Here is a 17,608-nt window from a genome sequence, read left to right as displayed (position 1 = left end):
TCTTTCTTGTTCATTATCTGTCCTGGTCATAGACTTGATTCTCCACCAGTGTTCTTCTATATATATTATTAGCCTTCTAGTTAACGAGTCACAGAAGGAAGCCAGGTGTGGTGGCACAAGTCTTTAATCCCAGCACTTGGGAAGCAGGGCCAGGTGGATCTCTTGAGTTTGAGGCCAGCCTGGTCTACAGAGCTAGTTCCAGGACAACCAGGGCTGTTAAACAGAGAAACCCTGTCTAAAAAGACAAAAAATAAAGAATAAAATAAATACAGAAGGCATTACAACATCATTTCCTTTTAGTTTTAAGAATCATTTCTCAGTTAAGTGTGGTGGCTCATACCTGTAATTGCAGCACTCAGGAGACTGAGGCCGGAGGATAGCTGAGTGTAAGGCCAGCCTACACCATATAGTGATTTCCAGACCAGCCAAGTCTACAGTATGAAACCTGTCTCCAAAAGAAAAAAATAAATTTTTCCACCAACTATTGTGTTTTTATTTATTTATTTATTTATTTATTTATTTATTTATTTATTTATTTATTTATTTATTATGTATACAATATTCTGTCTGTATGCCCGAAGGCCAGAAGAGGGCGCCAGACCTCTCTACAGATGGTTGTGAGCCACCATGTGGTTGCTGGGAACTGAACTCAGGACCTATGGAAGAGCAGGCAATGCTCTTAATCACTGAGCCATCTCTCCAGCCCTATTGTGTTTATTTTGTGTAGATTTTTTTCTCTCTCTCTCATGACCATCCATGTTCTCCCAACTAAAGGTATTTCCACAGCCAACTCACAAGACCTTTGGCCTGAAAGGTTGAATTACAGCAAACAACAATTCCCAAAGGTTTCCCAGCTTGGAGGGCAAATGAAAGGCCCATTCTTCTGAAAGCTGTCTGCCCTGCCCTATCTTGTCATGGGGTGCGGGGAGAGCAAGCTGTGGTGCCTAGTGGCCAGCCAGTCCTGATGCCCTGGGTTCTGTTTGGTTCATGTCTATCCTTTTTACTGCTGAAGAGTTGTTGATAATATATTATACCTGATCACGCGTATATATAACACACTTAGGTCAGCGCCAGGGATTGTGCCCAGAGGCCTGCATATGTTAGACAAGTATTTTACTGCAGAGCTACATCCCCAGCTCCCGCCCCCGTCCTGTGTTTAACTTTAGTTTGCCCAGGATTGCTCGATCACCTGTGCACTGGGTTGGGGCTGCTTTGTCTCCCTCACATGGTTCCCGTGCTTTTGAGACCGCTGCTGTGCTGCAGATGGAGATTGCCTGCTGCTTCTCTCTGCGTGATTCCACGGCCTTTAGCTCAGATCCGTGATTTTGGAGGCCTTTGGCAAATGATATGTTGCAAAGTGTGTGCTGTTTCCACTCGTGTGCTGCTCCCTGGGAGCGCTAGACTTCTCACAGTCGTCTTGAAAAGGAACGGACAAGTACTGTAGACCTCTGTGTGCCGGACACTGTTCCAAGGGTTCAGCATCCCCGTGAGATTAGTAATTAGCATTTTACATATAAGGGAGCTAATGCCCACAGACTTTGAAGGACAGAAACCAAACAGGTCTTTGTGACTAAGAACCCTTTAATAAGATAGCCTATAGGGTAAAGTGGCTTTCCCATGCAAAGTCCTAGATTTCCACAAAAATTTGACCACAGCACCTTAAGGGTGCTGTGAAGAAAGCGGGTCATTCTAGAGCAGAGCAAAGAGCAAAGCAGTCTGCAGAGGGCAGGGCTGTAAGGGGTGGAACCCAGTTTCTAAAGAGTCGCGAAGAACGTGATCGATTCTGTCATAATGTGTCCCATTAGTGAGCCGCTACTGTGCTTAGGCTGCTCAGTATTTAGTGACAGGCCTGTCAGCAACTGAAACGAGCAGACTTCTAAAGAGAGACCCAGCAGCTACTCGAAAGCAGGGCAGGTCCATACGAGCTTGAGTGAATGGTGCAGCCCACGACATCACAGGAGGCAGAGAACAGAGTGAACTGTGTGTCTGCTCAAACCCCCTGGATTGTCAAAAGAGTCTGACTTCAATCTGCAGGAATAATCTAGGCAGGGAGGGGCCGGGCAGTGGAGGCGCACACCTTTAATCCCAGCACTTGGGAGGCAGAGGCAGGGGATCTCAGTGAGTTTGAGGCCAGCCTGGTCTACAAAGCAAGTTCCAGGACAGCCAGGACAGTTACACAGAGAAACCCTGTCTCAAAAAGAAAAAGAGCCCTAGGGCAGGGAAATGTGCCTGAACAAGTGTGTGTAGCATTTAGGGTGTTGCCGGAACAAACATGCTTGTGATGGAGGGACAGTGCCAGGAATTTGGGGCCAGCTAACCTGGCATGGTGGTTGTGTGGTCTCAGCATCTGGGAAGCGGAAGCGGAGGCAGTAGCATTGAGAGTTTGAGACTACCCTGGGTTACTGAAAGTGCTGAGGAGAAGCAGAAGTACCCGGACATGAGCTTGAGTGCTTTACCGGAGACCACTAAGGCTGGGTTGACTGCACGCCAACTAGAATACTTTCTCACTGCAGGCCCAGATGACGTGCATGCATGGACCATCAGGAAAGCCGTGAAGGCTCCTCGGGCTGCAGGAAAGATTCACACAGATTTTGGAAAGGGATTCATTATGGCGGAAGTAATGAAAGACGAAGATCTTAAAGAGGAAAGTTCTGACAATGCAGCTATGGCTGCTGGGAAGTACAGACAACAAGGCAGAACTTACGTTGTTGAAGATGGAGATATTATCTTCTTCAAATTTAATTCGCCTCAGCACCTGAAAAAGAAATAAACTTTAGCTCTTTAGCATATGTATGGTTTTGGTTTTGACTTCGGGGTAGTTTTGTTTTTAGCTCAAGTGTCTGACACCTGAAGGCACATAGTTGCCGTGGGACTCTTGTAATCTTGTAAAAATTGTTACATTAAAATAGAAGTTGAGTTCTGGTTTCCTTTTGGAAGGAGAGTTTGGTTGGAGTGGACACAACAGTCAGGAGTGCTCACTGTCCTAACGAAGAACCCATGAGCATCAGTGGGTCTGGTCCAAGGGACCTAGCACCCTCTTCTGGCTTCTGGGGGTACCTCACACTTGCCATTTGCTTACACGGATGCATATAGACACACAAGTTAATAAAAACATTTTTTTAAAAGGGGGAAAGGAAGAAGAGCTGGCAGAAGTTTGTGTATAGGATGTGAAGTCAAGGGTGGTGAGGGAGGCTTCAGAAACTTGAACCTGAGCAACGGGAAGGATGTAATTGCCCTGTACTGAGGTAAGGAGGAGAGGGAAGGCGGGGCTCCGTGTCTCTGCTTATCAAGACAGGGCAGGCTTAGGTCTCATTTCAGAGGAAACATTTCCTAGGGCTAACCATTCCTTCAGGGGGTTAGAGTGTTAATTAGATCCTAGTGGTGAGACCTGGCTCCCTGAATTCCCCTTTCACCTCTGTTCTCATTTGGACATTGCTGCCATGGTTTACCATGGAGCCTGAAGAGGCAGCAGTGAGCCCTGGAAGGATTGCTAGTTGTCGAGGGTGTTCTGGTGCATGAAAAGGCTTTGGGGTGTGGGGGTTGGTTTTGACTTTGAGACATGATTTCACCTTGTAGCCTGGGCTGACTTCAAATCCTCCTGCCTTTGCTTATCTTTTTTTGTTTTGTTTTTTTTGTTTGTTTGTTTGTTTGGGTTTTTGTTTTGTTTTTTTGGTTGGGTTTTGGTTGTTGTTTTGAGAAGGATTTCTTTCTCTGTAGCTTTGGAACCTGTCCAAGAACTAGCTCTTGTAGACCAGGCTGGCCTCAAACTCACAGAGATCCGCCTGCCTCTGCCTCCTGAGTGCTGGGATTAAAGGTGTGCACCACCACCGCCCGGCTCTAGTGCTTATCTTGGAAGTCTAACTCCACGATCTGTAACTGCTGGGTGTTGTTGGTATCACATTACTTGTTCGGTGTGTGCGTGTCACGTGCACAGGCGCGCATCCCAGAGCACACAGGTGGAGATCAGAAAACAACTTATTGAAGTCCATTCTCTCCCTCACGTGAGTCCTGGGGATTGAACTTGGGTTGTTAGGTTTGGTGGTAAGCACCTTCACCTGCTGAGCCATCTTGCTTGTCCTTGCATTTTGTTTTTTGGTAGACTTTTTTTGTGGGGGAGTCTCATTTTGTGGCTCTAATGGACCTAAAACTGGCTGTGTAGACCAGACTGGCCTCATACAGAAATTCACCTGCTTCTGCCTCCCAGGTACTGGGATTGTATAAATGATTTACAGCTGGGCATCATAGCTGTAATCAGAACACCTGGAAGGCTGAGACAGGAAGAGTGCCATGAATTTGATACCAGCTCAGGTCAAATTATAATAAACTTTGGTAGCCGGGCGATGGTGGCGCACGCCTTTAATCCCAGCACTCGGGAGGCGGAGGCAGGTGGATCTCTGTGAGTTCGAGACCAGCCTGGTCTACAGAGCTAGTTCCAGGACAGGCTCCAAAGCCACAGAGAAACCCTGTCTCGAAAAACAAAACAAAATTATAATTAACTTTGAATTTAAAGAAACAGTTTAGATTTGCTAAACTCTGGTATGTGTGTGACTTTGACGTTTTGGAAGCGAGTCTTGAGGATATTGTGAGTCTGTGCCTTCCTGATAGGTCCAAAGGTCCAAGGTTCTGCTGATAGAGTGCTCATTTATGAAAGATTTTATCCTGCATCCCTCTCTGGGGTCCTAGCACAAATCCAGGAGCATGCAGCCACACACAGCAAGGAGTCTGGTTACTAAGACAGCACTGGGTCTCCCTGAAAAGGAAAAAGAACTTCAGGCCCTTAAAGTAGAACATGAAGGGCTTCCTGTTGCTTAATCAATTGAAATGACCCAGAACGCAAGTATGGATTAGCATGTGCCCCTAGATTAGGGCTAATAGGGGCAGGCTGAGCAGATGCAGGGACACTCCCAGCCTGATTACTGTACCTCAGCATTTAATCATCTCTTCCAAGGGCAGCCGCCTGACTTAGTGTGTACTGGGTTTCAACGCTTTCGGCCCCTCCCCCATGCCGTGGACATAAAGGCTGCTAGGTCAGAGACTGGGGAGATTTAATCTAATCCCATGTCCAAATGCCTGCGTGGGTGTTTGTGTGGGAGAGAGATCTTAAAATCAGCACATGAAAATGGCGATACATTTATGTTATTTAAGGTGGATGTAGACCAAATGTACGTGTAAAAAAAAAAAAGGCAGGAGTTGTTTTCAAGGCCTTTGAGGTTATGCAATGACCCTGTATATGGAATTTCTGTCTTTGAGACTCCTTTAAGCTATGTGGTGCCTGTCACAGTTACTCACCTTGAGACGGCTTCTGTGGAAGTCATTTCAGAACTCAGCTGTTGGGGCTGAACTGACTTCTTCCCTGAGTTATGTGAAATACACAAAATGCAGTCTGTAAAAATGATTTTATTTGGATAGGTCTTGGGGATGGTATTTTTACTTTGTTTTTGTTTTTAGGAGAAAATGTCTCACTATTTATTCCAGGCTGGTCTTGAACTTGAGGCAGCCCTACTGATTGCTGAGATCACCCTGAAGCAACCAGTCTTAGCTGTGATTGACATTTGAGTTTTCATTTGTGAGTGTGGGAAAATGCGTGGAGCACCTGCTCACTGTTAGGGACTCGGTGATAGACTTGGTCACTTCTTAAGGAATTTGCAATCAATTGAAACCAAAATATGCAAACAATGATGATATGTAAGATTGTTCCTCTGTAGAAGACTGGGCACAGTGCCATGGAGTTACCAGGGAAAAGGACCCAAACCACTGGAGGGCAGAGACTGGAAGAACCAGCGAACAGGTCAAGGACAGGTGCCACAGAAGTCATGGTGCACTAGCATGGAGCTGCTTGTGTGAAGATCAAGTGCATCAAAGCCTTTACACGCCGAAGCCTAGCGGGCGCAGCCTCTCTTCCTAGCACTTGGCAGAAGGATCGAAGGGTCAAGGCCAGCTTGTGCTCCATACTGAGATCCTGCCTCAAAGCAAGAAGATTGCCTAGAGCAATCTTGAGTGCCCTGAGCACCCCGCCAAAGCAGCAGACTGCTGTGGGCTTTGGGCTCATGTTAACATCACTGACTGGGAGACTAGACGGCTAAGCAACGTTGTATATATAAAAGTAACTTCTGTGGCAAGGCAGGGTGAAGGGACAGAATTGATTCAGCACTTAAAAGCCATTTGGAGCCTGGCGGTGTGGTGGTACACACCTTTAATCTTAGCACTCAGCACTCAGAGGCAGGCAGATCTCTGTGTTCTCTTGTGGTCTACAAGAGCTAGTGCCAGGATAGGCTCCAAAGCTACAGAGAAACCCTGTCTCAAAAATACCAAAACAAAACCCATTTGGTCTGGTTCAGAAGAAACCCAAAGTCACAGCTCTCGTTCCTTCCTCTGCTGGCTTTTCCCTGGACTCTCACTGACTCCGCCTTTGTCTTGTTAACACACCTGTATAAGTGGGGTTTCAAAAATGACTGTCATCAAAACCAACCTGTCAAGCCCTGCTTCGTGTTGTGCCATCAAGTGCTTATCCCTAAATTGGCAAGGCTAATTGCTAGAAAATGCTCACACACAGTTAATACTACGAAATCAGATTTTCTTTTGCATTGATTTCTTTTGGTTTGGATCCCCCTCTCCCTCCACCACCTGGGCAGGCACACACACGTGGATGCATGCCACCAAATGTAGGTGATGGTCAGAAGACAACTTGTAGGAGTGAGTGCTCGCCACCACATGGGTTCCAGGAATTGAACTCAGGTTATCAGGCTTGGTGACAAGGACTCACTCACTGGGCCTACTAACTGGCCCAAAGCCTCCGCCTCCCCCACTCCACCCTTCTCTCTCTCTCTCTTTTGAGTTAAGGTCTCATTATTTGCCTTGGCTGACTCCGAACTCACTGTGTATATCAGATTTGCCTCCAGCTCCCAGAGGTCCACCCGCCTCTACTTCCCAGGTGCCACGACTCTAGCCAGGATTGCAGCCTCTGGCAGCATCAAAGAGCTTGATAAAACCAGCCCAAGTATGGTACCGCATAAAGTCACATACAGCTGGAGAGCATGAGAGGGGACCCAAATTCATGGCCGCTTTTATGGGGGTCTTAAAGTCGAGCTGCTAGATAGATAACCAGTCTTGGTACTTGAATATGGACTGGGCACAGAAGCAGTGCCATGGCCTACTATAACTGCCAGTACCTGGCTTTGCTCCTTCCAGTGGCTCCTGGCGCTGAGGCCCAGCTCTGTTCCTTGCCTCACTCCCATTTCTCTCTTCAGGGTCTCCAAAGTCCGTGTGGCTGCCATCTGAAGTTTCTGTGCACATTCTTCCAAGCTTCCTGAGAAAGTGTGCGTGGGCAGCCCGAGTGTTGAGCCCTATCTAAAGCTGTGTGGTCTGTAGTTGATACAGATCACTGTAGCTGGGTATGGGATTCTAGGCTGCAGGCTATTCTGGAATGCTTGAGCCAGAGTACTTGAAGGCATGACTCCATCATCTTAGCTTCTAGGTTTACCACGGAGTCCAGTGTTATTCTCATGCCCAGTTTTTTCATATGCTTCCATTCCATACTTCATTCTTTCTGGAATCTTTTGGGCTTCTCACTGTTTCCCTCATGTTCTGAGATTTGTCTGGGTGTCTGGGTCTCTCGTCATCCATTGTACCAGGTGTACCAAGTGGCCTTTTCCGTGACAAGTTCATTTTCTCAGTAACAGAAGTTTTCTTGTGTGTTTTCTAATTTCCCTACTTTCTAATCTTTTCTCAATTTGGAAGATTTCTTTGTTATCTTACAACTTTTGGAATGTGTTTAATTTATTATACTTTTTATTTTTAAAATACCTCACATTTTTCTAGTTAGTTGTAGGATTTTGGAGGAGTTGTTTAGGGGTTTGTTGTTGCTGCTCTTATTCTTATGTGACAGGGTCTATGTGTAGCCCAGATTGGTTTCAAACTCATAATTCTCCTGTCTCAGTCTCCTGGATGCTAGGATTATAGACATACCCCATCACAAGTCTTGGGGTTTGAGGTTGATTGGTTGATTGGCTGGTTTCTTGTATGGATGGATGGTTGATTGGTTGGCTGACTGACTGACTGGTTAGTTTGAGTAGCTGTTGTTTGTGGCTATAGGGATCTAACTTAGCGTTGGGTAAGATTTCTTCCACTGAGCTATACTCCCAACTCTATGTTTTGTATTTCTAGGTGTTTTTTTTTTTTTTTTTTTTTTTTTTTTTTTTTTTTTTTTTTTTTTTTTTGTTTTTTTTTTTTTTTTTTTTTTTTTTTTTTTTTTTTGGTTTTTCGAGACAGGGTTTCTCTGTGTTTTTGGAGCCTGTCCTGGAACTAGCTCTTGTAGACCAGGCTGGTCTCGAACTCACAGAGATCCGCCTGCCTCTGCCTTCCAAGTGCTGGGATTAAAGGCGTGCGCCCCCACCGCCCTGCTTATATTTTGTATTTCTAAAATGGAGTTCCCTATGTTGTGTCTTAGGCTAGCCTTAAACTCTTGGCCTCAGGTGATGCTCCTGTCTCAGACTCCCACAGCAGGTGTGGGTTTGTTTTTTGTTTTGCTTTGTTTTGTTTTTAACAGCATCCCATTTTAAGACAATCTCTGAGGATACTAGGCTGTGCCAGCATTTATTTTGTTTTCTTCCTAAGTTGTCTTTGTATAGTTCTGTGCCCCTTAAGAGGGATACATCAGAATGCTGCTTCCCAGGTTGTCCAGGGCCAGAGCTAGGCAGCTTGTGGACGTTAGGGCTAGCTACGTCTTACCACAGCCACTCCACTCCCCTTGTCTCACTAGAAGTATTTTCTTCGGGCTAAATCTCAGATGTCCTGTCTGAGTGGTCTAGGTGTTACCAACCCACTCAGCTAAACACTCATGACTAACTCCTGCTATCAGCCTCCTCCGCCTTCCTGGAAGATCCCGCGGGGATTGAGGCAGGGGTTATAGCTCTGCTTCACTGACAGAACTGCTCCTGTGCTGTGCAGCTTCCCAAGCACAGCCCTTCCCTGACAATTGGAAGACAAGACCAAAGCGCATAATTATCTGGACCAACTTAACTGGAACTGGGCCACCCTTCTCGAAGGTTCCATGCTGGTTGTTTGTGCAGTGGTGGCGCTGGGAGATGATAGATTTGGGGAGGGGGGTTGTTGTTGATTTTTTTTTTTTTTTAGTTAACCCTAAAATGGTTTTAAAATTATACCAGCCTATGAAATTCTAAAATTAGTAGATAAATAGGCTAGTTTAGTTTGGTTTTGTTTCTTCTATACGCTTGACTTTGGAGGAAGGGGCATAGATGGACCAGTGGCCAAACAACAAGGTAGAAGACAGAAATGTGTGTTTTCGTTCTTTCTTTTCAAGCTGATGGAAGCTCAAGCTTGGGCACTAGAGAGCTGAAAGAGACAGCAGCGTAGCAGAGGATCAGAGCCGGCGGGCGACCTATGGCTGGCTTGCTAAAGATGGAGGCAGGCAGGTCTGTGTGGAAGTGTCTCCACACTTCTCTTTCCTAGAAGTTTCTTAAAGAACTAAAACGAACTGCCATGGCCCACACACACACAGCATATAGGAGGCTGAGATGGTAGGATCCAGAGTTCAAGGCCAACGTGGGCCCCACAACCAGCCCCTCTCTAACTTAAAGGAAAGAAAAGAATTGAAACTTATCTGTGCCTGGGAGGCAGGTGAGTCACTAGCTGGGGCTGGCAGACACTGGCAGCCTGAAGGAACAGCGCCAGTTGCCCCCGCCAGCACCTGGGTCCTGAGCACCAGCCCTACCAATGGTCTTGCTTTGTCTCTCCAGGCCTGGTCCAGATCCCTGTGAGCATGTACCAGACTGTGGTAACCAGCCTCGCCCAAGGCAACGGGCCAGTGCAGGTGGCCATGGCCCCAGTAACCACCAGGATATCGGACAGCGCAGTCACCATGGACGGCCAGGCTGTGGAAGTGGTGACATTGGAACAGTGACACGCAGCCCTATCATGGCATCGTTTTCTAGTCTACTTCAATTTTTTTACATGTTTGCAGAGGTGCAATCAAATGGAATTAAGTCTCTCGGCTTGGAAAGAAAAGTTTTGGTAACCTTTTTTTTAAAAAGGAAAGGCAGCAGATTTTGGAATCACATTTTTTTAAAGCACCACTTCTGGGATTTGGTGGAGCGAGAAACCACACCGATTTCACTGTCCCAAAAAAGCCAAATTGTGGCCGGACATATTGTGCGGAAACGTGTGTATACTTATGTGTGTGTATGTGTGAGTGTGAATATATGTATATGTGTACATATGGACATACACATTTGCATATGTGTATAAAGTATATATGTACATACATATATATGTATGAAACCCGCATGGAATTAACTGTATGAAATCAAGGTGAACTGTGGACAATTAACCCACCCAGTTTAGTGGGTGGTAGGGTACATGGCCAGACACAGTCACCTGGTTTTCGTTCATACCAGGGTCATGCATTGAGCTACTGACAAACTCAGGCAGAGGTGACCACGTCCTTCACCAAAGCTGCCTCCCAGTGGCCGCCTAGAACTCTGCCAGATTCAAGCGAGGGGAGGAAGATCCGGGACGCAATGCGGTCCAGAAAGTGCTTATGGGAGTCCAGTCACCACGCGTTTTGCCAGCAGAGACTTTTCAGGCTGGCCCAGGTGCTGACCTTGCCTCAGGCAGGTAAATGCCCTACAGGCTCCTGGCAGTGGCAAGAAATCTGCCCTCCGGTTCCCACCTCCTCCCTTCCCGGGAATCCTTGGTCTGGTGACTAATAAAGAGTTGCTCTGGTTGCCAGGGCAGTCCGGAACCAGTTCCCTGTGAACTGAAGGCAACAGGAGTGTTGGGGGGCTGAGGAAATGCTTGTGGAGCAGGCGGGTGTAAATGCAGGGGTGTGTGTGCGTGTCTGTGTGTGCGCTTGGGAGAGATTGAGGAGAGTATGGGAGAGCAGGAAGGGAAGGAGGGAGAAAACTTAAACCAGGGTGCACCCATGGGAGCCGTGCTCTCCCACTATCTAGTACATTAGCAGAGGAGACTGCCACGCAAAGGACCTCTGCCTGAAGGCTGGCCTGGCCGTCATAGGGCGTCAGGAGAAAAGGGACCATGTTCCTGGTGTGGCCCTGCTCCAGGAGGACTCTGCAAGGACCGTTTTCCCAGGCACATCCCGGCAGCCCAGGCCTGGCACAGCTTTCCTGCTCCCAGAGTGGATTGGACTGAGCCTTCTCTGCCGGTGTGGCCTGTGCTTCTTCAGCCACCAGCCCCGAGTTTACAGGGGCTAATTCATCTGACTTCTTGACAAGCCAAATCTCCGCTCCTCGCATACAGGGACAACTCTTCCTCCCTCCTCCCGGGTCCTCCCATGTGTGTGATACTGTATTTAATGTGCTGTTCTGGTTTTTTTGTTTTTTAATGAGACATTAAAAGATTCTTCATGTCTTGCTCAGCCTTTGAGAAAAGTTTCCAATTCTTCTTATATTTGCTTGTTTTATATAAAACTATCCAATGTTTTTTGTATGTTCTTTTCTGTACGTAATGGGGGAGGAGCGGGAGATTTGCATATAAACAGTCCTGGTTCTACAATTTGTTATTTTTTTAATTATTTTTATCATATATTGTGAAGCCGTTCAGGGGCTTTAAGGTCCGTGTTCCTTTGTGGTAAAATAACCTCCCAATAGTTTGAGAAATTGCCAAGAAGAAACAAGCAAGACCCCAGTAGCAGAGCATGGATTCTGTGTTGTTCTCCATTCTGTCTAAACTGCCTCATTCAATAAATAGTTTAAATGTGGCAATAAGACGTGCCCCTCTCTGCAGCAGCCTCGGCCTCTTGGGGGTAGGGGAGGGTGGCTCATTGTCCTTTTGAAAAGATGTGCACTAGAGGTCTTTACCTGGAACGTTCCAGGGGATCCGGGAGGCTCCAGGAGTGTGCTGGGTGAACTCTTGTTTTCTCTATTACGGTGTTGTGGAACAGCAAACCTCATGATAAGCCAGGCAGCGGTGGTGCAGGCCTTTAATCCCAGCACGTGGGAGGCAGAGGCCATTCTGGTCTACCAAGTAAGTTCTAGGACAGGCTCCAAAGCTACAGAGAAACCCTGTCTCAAAAAAGAAAAAAGAAAGAAAAAAGAAAGCCTCAAGGTCACAGTGTGAGGGCTCCACTCGAGGGGTGTGGAGGGTCCCCCCAGTGAGTGTTTGATCCAGGAATGTCCTCAGAGCACGAGGCCCTGCGTTGTTCCTATGTTCTCATGTCTTGGTTTCTCACACAGCCACAGACCTCCCTCCCTCGCTGTTTTAAGGTGGCAACTGCCACTCTCTCCGCTGTCTCCTGCCACACCCCAGCTTGGACACTTCCCAAAAGTCTCTGGTCTTCGTACTCAGCCCGAATGCCCGTTCTCTGCCCATTTTTGTTGGTAGACGGCTCTGCGTTTCCTTCTGGTAGGATTAAAGAGTAACAAAACAAGGACGCGTTTTCCTTTGGTGTTTAACCTTGGCTCAGTAATGTCAGGTGCCTGCTTCTTTCCGCGTGCATACGCCATCCATGTTCTCCAGAGAGGGTGGGCCAGAGTGGGTGCAGCTGCCCAGAACACAGGTTATCTGGGCATCAGCCTTTCCAAGACACTTGTTACTAGCCTGCTGTTTGCCAGCCGGACCCAGACAGTGCCTTCCTCCAGGCTTCTGTCGACACTGTCTTCCACAGGTGATGCCAAGCTTCTCCTTCCACTCCTGCCTAAGCCACTAGCCGGGGGCCACTAAACTGATCTGTTCCCAGCGGCCAGCTAAGTCTAGTCAATGAGGAAGAGCAGCCGTAGAGATGGGCACGAGACAGGCGAAGTGGCAACCAATGGATAGCGTCTCCAAAATTGGTTCTAGCTGAATGTCACCTCGAAGGCAGTAGGCCTTGCTACTTTCAAAAGGATCTGGGGAATCGGGTTTTATATGAAATGTGATTTTATTAGCAAGATAAAATTCAGAATGTGCTCTGCAGGCACAACACAATCTGTTCTGTCATCTAGAGCTGACCTGAGGGTCTGTTAGGCTAAATTCACAAATACTGGCATGTCCCACGTAAAGAAAGCCTGGCGTGGGCCTGGGAAGTAGCTTGGCCAGTTAGAAATGTTTGCTGCCAAGCCTCATGATCTGAGTTTGGTCCCTGAAGCTCACATAGGAGAGAACTGATTTCCTAGGGTGGTCCCCTGACCTCCACGTGTGTAGCATGACACGTGTGAGTACACACACACACACACACACACACACACACACACACGGCAGTTGTCCATGAGAAGAGGGAATGGGTTGTAGCTAAGTCGTAGAACATTTGCCCAGTGTGCACAAAGCCCTTGGTCCAGCACTCACAGGAACAAAGAGAAGATGGTCCTGTTACCAGACTGCCACAGCCCAACATGGTGGGGCCTGGAGTGTGCTGAGTGGAACCTGCGCCAGCCAGTGTGTTGTATCCTGGGCATCCACCATGTTAAAAAGCCCGTCATTGTGCTGCAGACAGGTATCCGGAGCTCACAGAAGCCAAGAGACCTGTGATCTAGGAATTCTTGGTGGTCTTGCAGCTAGAGCTTCGCCCTGGTGTGCTTGACGCTGGGGTCCTCTACACTCCAGTGACCAAACTGAGATCGCTGAGCAGCTCGGGCTGCAGGGTACAACCAGGGTGGTGAGCGCCAGACATATCTGGGAGGAAACCAACTTGATTGTGGAACAGGGTCCACATCCCCATTACCCCCACCCCACACTGCAGCTGTGGGTCACACAGGTCACTGGCCCAGGCCTCAGCTGCTTGTCGCTGAGATCATTGTCCACACCTGCAGCCCTTGAAGTAAGGAAGCTGGGCAGTGGTGCACGTCTTTAGTCCCATCCTTTGGGAGGCAGAAACAGGCGGATATCTGTGCGTTCTGAGGCCAGCCTGCTGGTCTGCAGAGCGAGTTCCAGGACCACCAAACCTGTTTACACATGGAAACCCTGTCTCAAAACACACACACACACACACACAAAGAAGAAGGTGGGGTGATAGAAAGGAGCCCGAATTTTGAGCTGCGGCTGCACTGAAGCAGCTACAGAGTGGAGGCTCTCCACCTGCCATCCGTTCTTGGGGCTGTGCTTCCTCAGGAGCTTCTCCCTCCTGAAGACCATTGAGTGGTTTTTTTTTTTTATTGTTGTTGTTGTTGTTGTTTGTTTGTTTTTTTAATTTTTAGTGCTAGGGCCTGAAATGCATTTCTCCAGAGCAGGGAAGGAAAAGAAGGGGTAAGGTAGTATCATCTGCAGGGTGAGTGGGGGTAGGGCGGTCCACAGAGAACCTGGGGTCTCTGGAGCCGCCTTAAGGAGACAGGTGAGGTCAGGCTGGGCCCTAACCCTGCCACAGGCGCTCCTAGTCCTTACTATGAACACAGGCTTGCCTGCAATTAGAGGACTTCTAGAGCAATAACAACAGTTTTCAGTCCTTACGCTACTAACCAACTAAACCTGGATGAAGTACTATCATCCTGCGCAACGAGCTCCAAATAGGGCAAGTTAAATCACCACACCAAGTTCACTCAGCCAGAGAGAGCCAGGACGGGCTAGCCTAGAATCCGTGCCCAGAAATATTACTTCATATGCTTGAGCTGGGGAAATGTGGCGTGTGCAAGGGCACAGTTGTATTTTTAAGTGGCTGAGCTATAATTTGTGGGGAGAACTAGGTGCCTTCCCCCAAATTTAATGCCCTTGTAGATGAAGTCGTGAGGCTGAGGGTGCAGCTTCTTGCAGGTTACCTGCCTAGCATTTGCAAGGCCCCAGGTTCAAAACCCAGCACAGCTGGTGGAGGGAGGACTGGGAGCAAAACTCAATGAACTGGGTCCCGCCAGGTGTGATGGCCCATGTGCAAAATCCCAGTGTGTGGGAGGCTGACAGAATTGCCATTAGAGGCCAGTTTGGATACAGACTTCCAGAGCAGGCTGGGCTGCAGAGTAAGACACAGCCTCAAAAACTAATCAGTTAATTAATTCACTGGGTTCCACTTAAATTTCTTCTGGATTTATGTACCTTTTAAGAAACTAGCAGTGGGGCCAGGAGGTGGTGGCTCACGCCTTTAATCCCAGCACTCGGGAGGCAGAGGCAGGTGGATCTTTTGAGTTCAAGGCCAGCTATACAGTGAGTTCCAGGACAGCCAGGGCTATGCAGAAAGAGACCCTGCCTCAAGAAAAGACAAAAACAAGAAAAAGGCTACTAAGTATAGTCTGGGTTACATGAGACCATGTCTCAGAAAGGAAAGATGCTAACCGTTAAACAGTCCTACGGTACTGTGTTGTAAACGGCTCTGCACGGTGCCGTCAGTCAGACGCCTTGACCCTCAGCTCTGTCCGCTCCAGCTGTGAGGAGCCCAGCTTACAGCTGTGGCCACTGAGACTCAGCATCTTCCCCAACTAAGTGTGAACTCACAAATGGAGGGTTGAAGTACACGTGTGTGACTGTCTCCAGCAGCCTTACTGTGTATGCCGGCACTCAGGCCACACAGAACAAACTGCATAGTAGAGTAGATTCTATATAGAGTCAGGGTCTCACTATACACTGTTGAACAATTTGGTGTAAAAATGTCGATTTAATTCAGACCCGCAAGGGCTGAAGGGCCTTGTTGCCACCAGATTTTGTTATCTTTAAAAGCTCCAGGACCCACTTGAGCAACAAAACTCAAGAGGTATCAAACAAGGAGGCCAGGCCAAACATGGAAGTCACTGGATTGTGAAGTCAGTTGGGGCTAAGCCACAGGCTTGCCCGTGGGTGCAAGGTAGCGTTAGATTTGAGGATAGCTTAGCAGGCACCCAATCCCTTTTACCTGTCAAGGTGAAGGCCTAGCCAGAGAGGCTAGAGAGATGGCTGAGCAGTTAGCAGAGGTTTGGTCAGCAGCTTACAATTGCCTGTAACTCCAGCTCCAGGATGGGCACAAGGGTACACATGCAGACACAGACATACAAATAAAATGAACTATGTTTCAAATGCCTGTCCAGAGGGAGGAAGAAGCCCGGGGTCACATGGCACCTCCAAATGCTCTTCCTCAACTTAAACTGAGCTGGCTCCCGTTCTGGCATTCCAGACGGTGAGCAATCTATGCAGTGGACTCGGGTGGGGCCTCTGATGACCATGGGGCCTGGCTTCTGTTTCCACCCATCTGATCCAGCTGAGACTGACCGGAAGGATGCCAGGATGACCTCATCTGTGAAGGACCGTGCAGGTGGCCAGGCTCCCATCCACCTGCTGGAGTTGGAGGCTTCCCCTGAAGTTGGCAGCCCCTGGGAAGCTCGCCTCTCTGCTACAGTGTTGGAGAGTGTAGTCTGGTGACCAGCTGGGGATACATGCCCACTGTGACCCACTCAGTGGTGGCCAGGGGTTCAGCCACAAAGTCCAAACCCAGGGGGGATCAGGGCTGTGACGCAAAGGCAGCACCAAGGAGCATGGGGCCTAATGGCCCAAATGGAGCCTGAGGTCTGTACCAGTCTGAGTCGGTACATTAGGAGCCCTTATGACAACAGTGTGCCCCAGCCTCCCGTGCCCACCATCCCTGTAACCTTGGTGCTTTATAAAACTATACACCATCACAATCTAATTTTAGGACATTTTTACAATTTTTACAATTAGAGGCCATTTTTAAGTACTTTTTTCAAAAAAAATGTCTTGGAGCAGGTTACATGAAAGATATTTATGTTTAAAGAGGAAATCAACATGAATAAGAAGCCAGAGACCAGAAACCGCACACATACCAACTCAAGTCAACCTTGGTAGAATAAAGGGTTCCATTAGATCTGGTCTGAAGAGGCTAAATGGTGTCACTGGTTCAAACAAGACAGGAAGTCCAAGCAGTGGTGGCACATACCTTTATTAATCCTAGCACTTAGGAGGCAGAGACAGGTGGATCTCTGGGAGTTTGAGGCCAGCCTGGTCTACATAGCAAATTCCAAGCCAGCCAGAGCCACAAAGCCTCAGAAACAAACAAAAATAACAAAAAAAAAAAAAAAAAAAACAAAAAAAAAAAAAAAAAAAAGGCATGGTAGCACAAACCCTAGCACTTGATTTATGAAGTCAAAAGGATTCAGACTTCAAGGCCAGCCTTAGCTACATAATGAAGCCAGCTAGCCTGGGCTATATGAAACTTTGTCTTGAAAAGCAAGATTGGGCCAGGAGGTAGTGGCACACATCTTTAATCCCAGCACTTGGATCTCTGTGAGTTCGAGGCCAGCCTGGTCTCAAACTGAAGTGAGTTCCAGGACAGGCTCTAGAACTACAGAGAAACCCTGCCTTGAAAAAAAACAAAAAGAAACAAACAAAAAATAGTGTTAGTTTGAAACAGGATCTCAGTAATCCTCTATGTAAACCAGGCTGGCCTCCACTTGAAGCGATCCGCCTGCCTCTGCCCCCTGAGTGCTGGGATTGAAGGCGTGCGCCACCACCGCCCGGCCTAAGTTATGGTATATTCGGAATCCTCCACATTTCATAGCTAAGGGATAGCTTTATTCCCTTAGGATTTGAAAACCTTCAAAATACCTCCTTTGCAAGGGTATTCTGAGAGGGGTTCACTCCGCGAGGAGTCTTCAAGCGCCTGTTCTAGGTTGTGACTAGAACAGGTAGGAGGGAACCGGTTAGCTGGGTCTTTCTGAAATGGTGGCAACAAGAAATGATGTGAGGTTTC

The 17,608-nt window shown here is 47.8% G+C and overlaps 1 protein-coding gene across 8 annotated transcripts in view; it reads left to right on the top strand.

Annotated features, from left to right (window-relative positions):
- The window catches only part of Nrf1 (nuclear respiratory factor 1), a 105,286-nt gene extending 93,830 nt beyond the window's left edge, over window positions 1-11,456 (top strand). For 3 of the 8 annotated variants that reach the window (XM_050141503.1, XM_050141501.1, XM_050141500.1), the window contains one exon: window positions 9,756-11,456. In XM_050141503.1, coding sequence (XP_049997460.1) covers window positions 9,756-9,919 — 164 coding nt within the window. In that variant the 3' untranslated portion in view covers window positions 9,920-11,456. Of the gene's footprint in view, window positions 1-2,513; window positions 3,121-9,755 lie in introns of those variants that run through there. The other 5 variants (XM_050141494.1, XM_050141498.1, XM_050141497.1 and 2 more) reach the window with 3 other exon arrangements.
- The last annotated feature ends 6,152 nt before the right edge of the window (window positions 11,457-17,608 follow it).

This window comes from Alexandromys fortis, unplaced genomic scaffold (assembly GCF_014885135.2).
Source record: "Alexandromys fortis isolate MF-2015 unplaced genomic scaffold, M_Fortis_MF-2015_v1.1 scaffold_44, whole genome shotgun sequence".
Classification (NCBI taxonomy): domain Eukaryota; kingdom Metazoa; phylum Chordata; class Mammalia; order Rodentia; family Cricetidae; genus Alexandromys; species Alexandromys fortis.
This window is presented reverse-complemented; position numbering and strand designations above follow the sequence as displayed.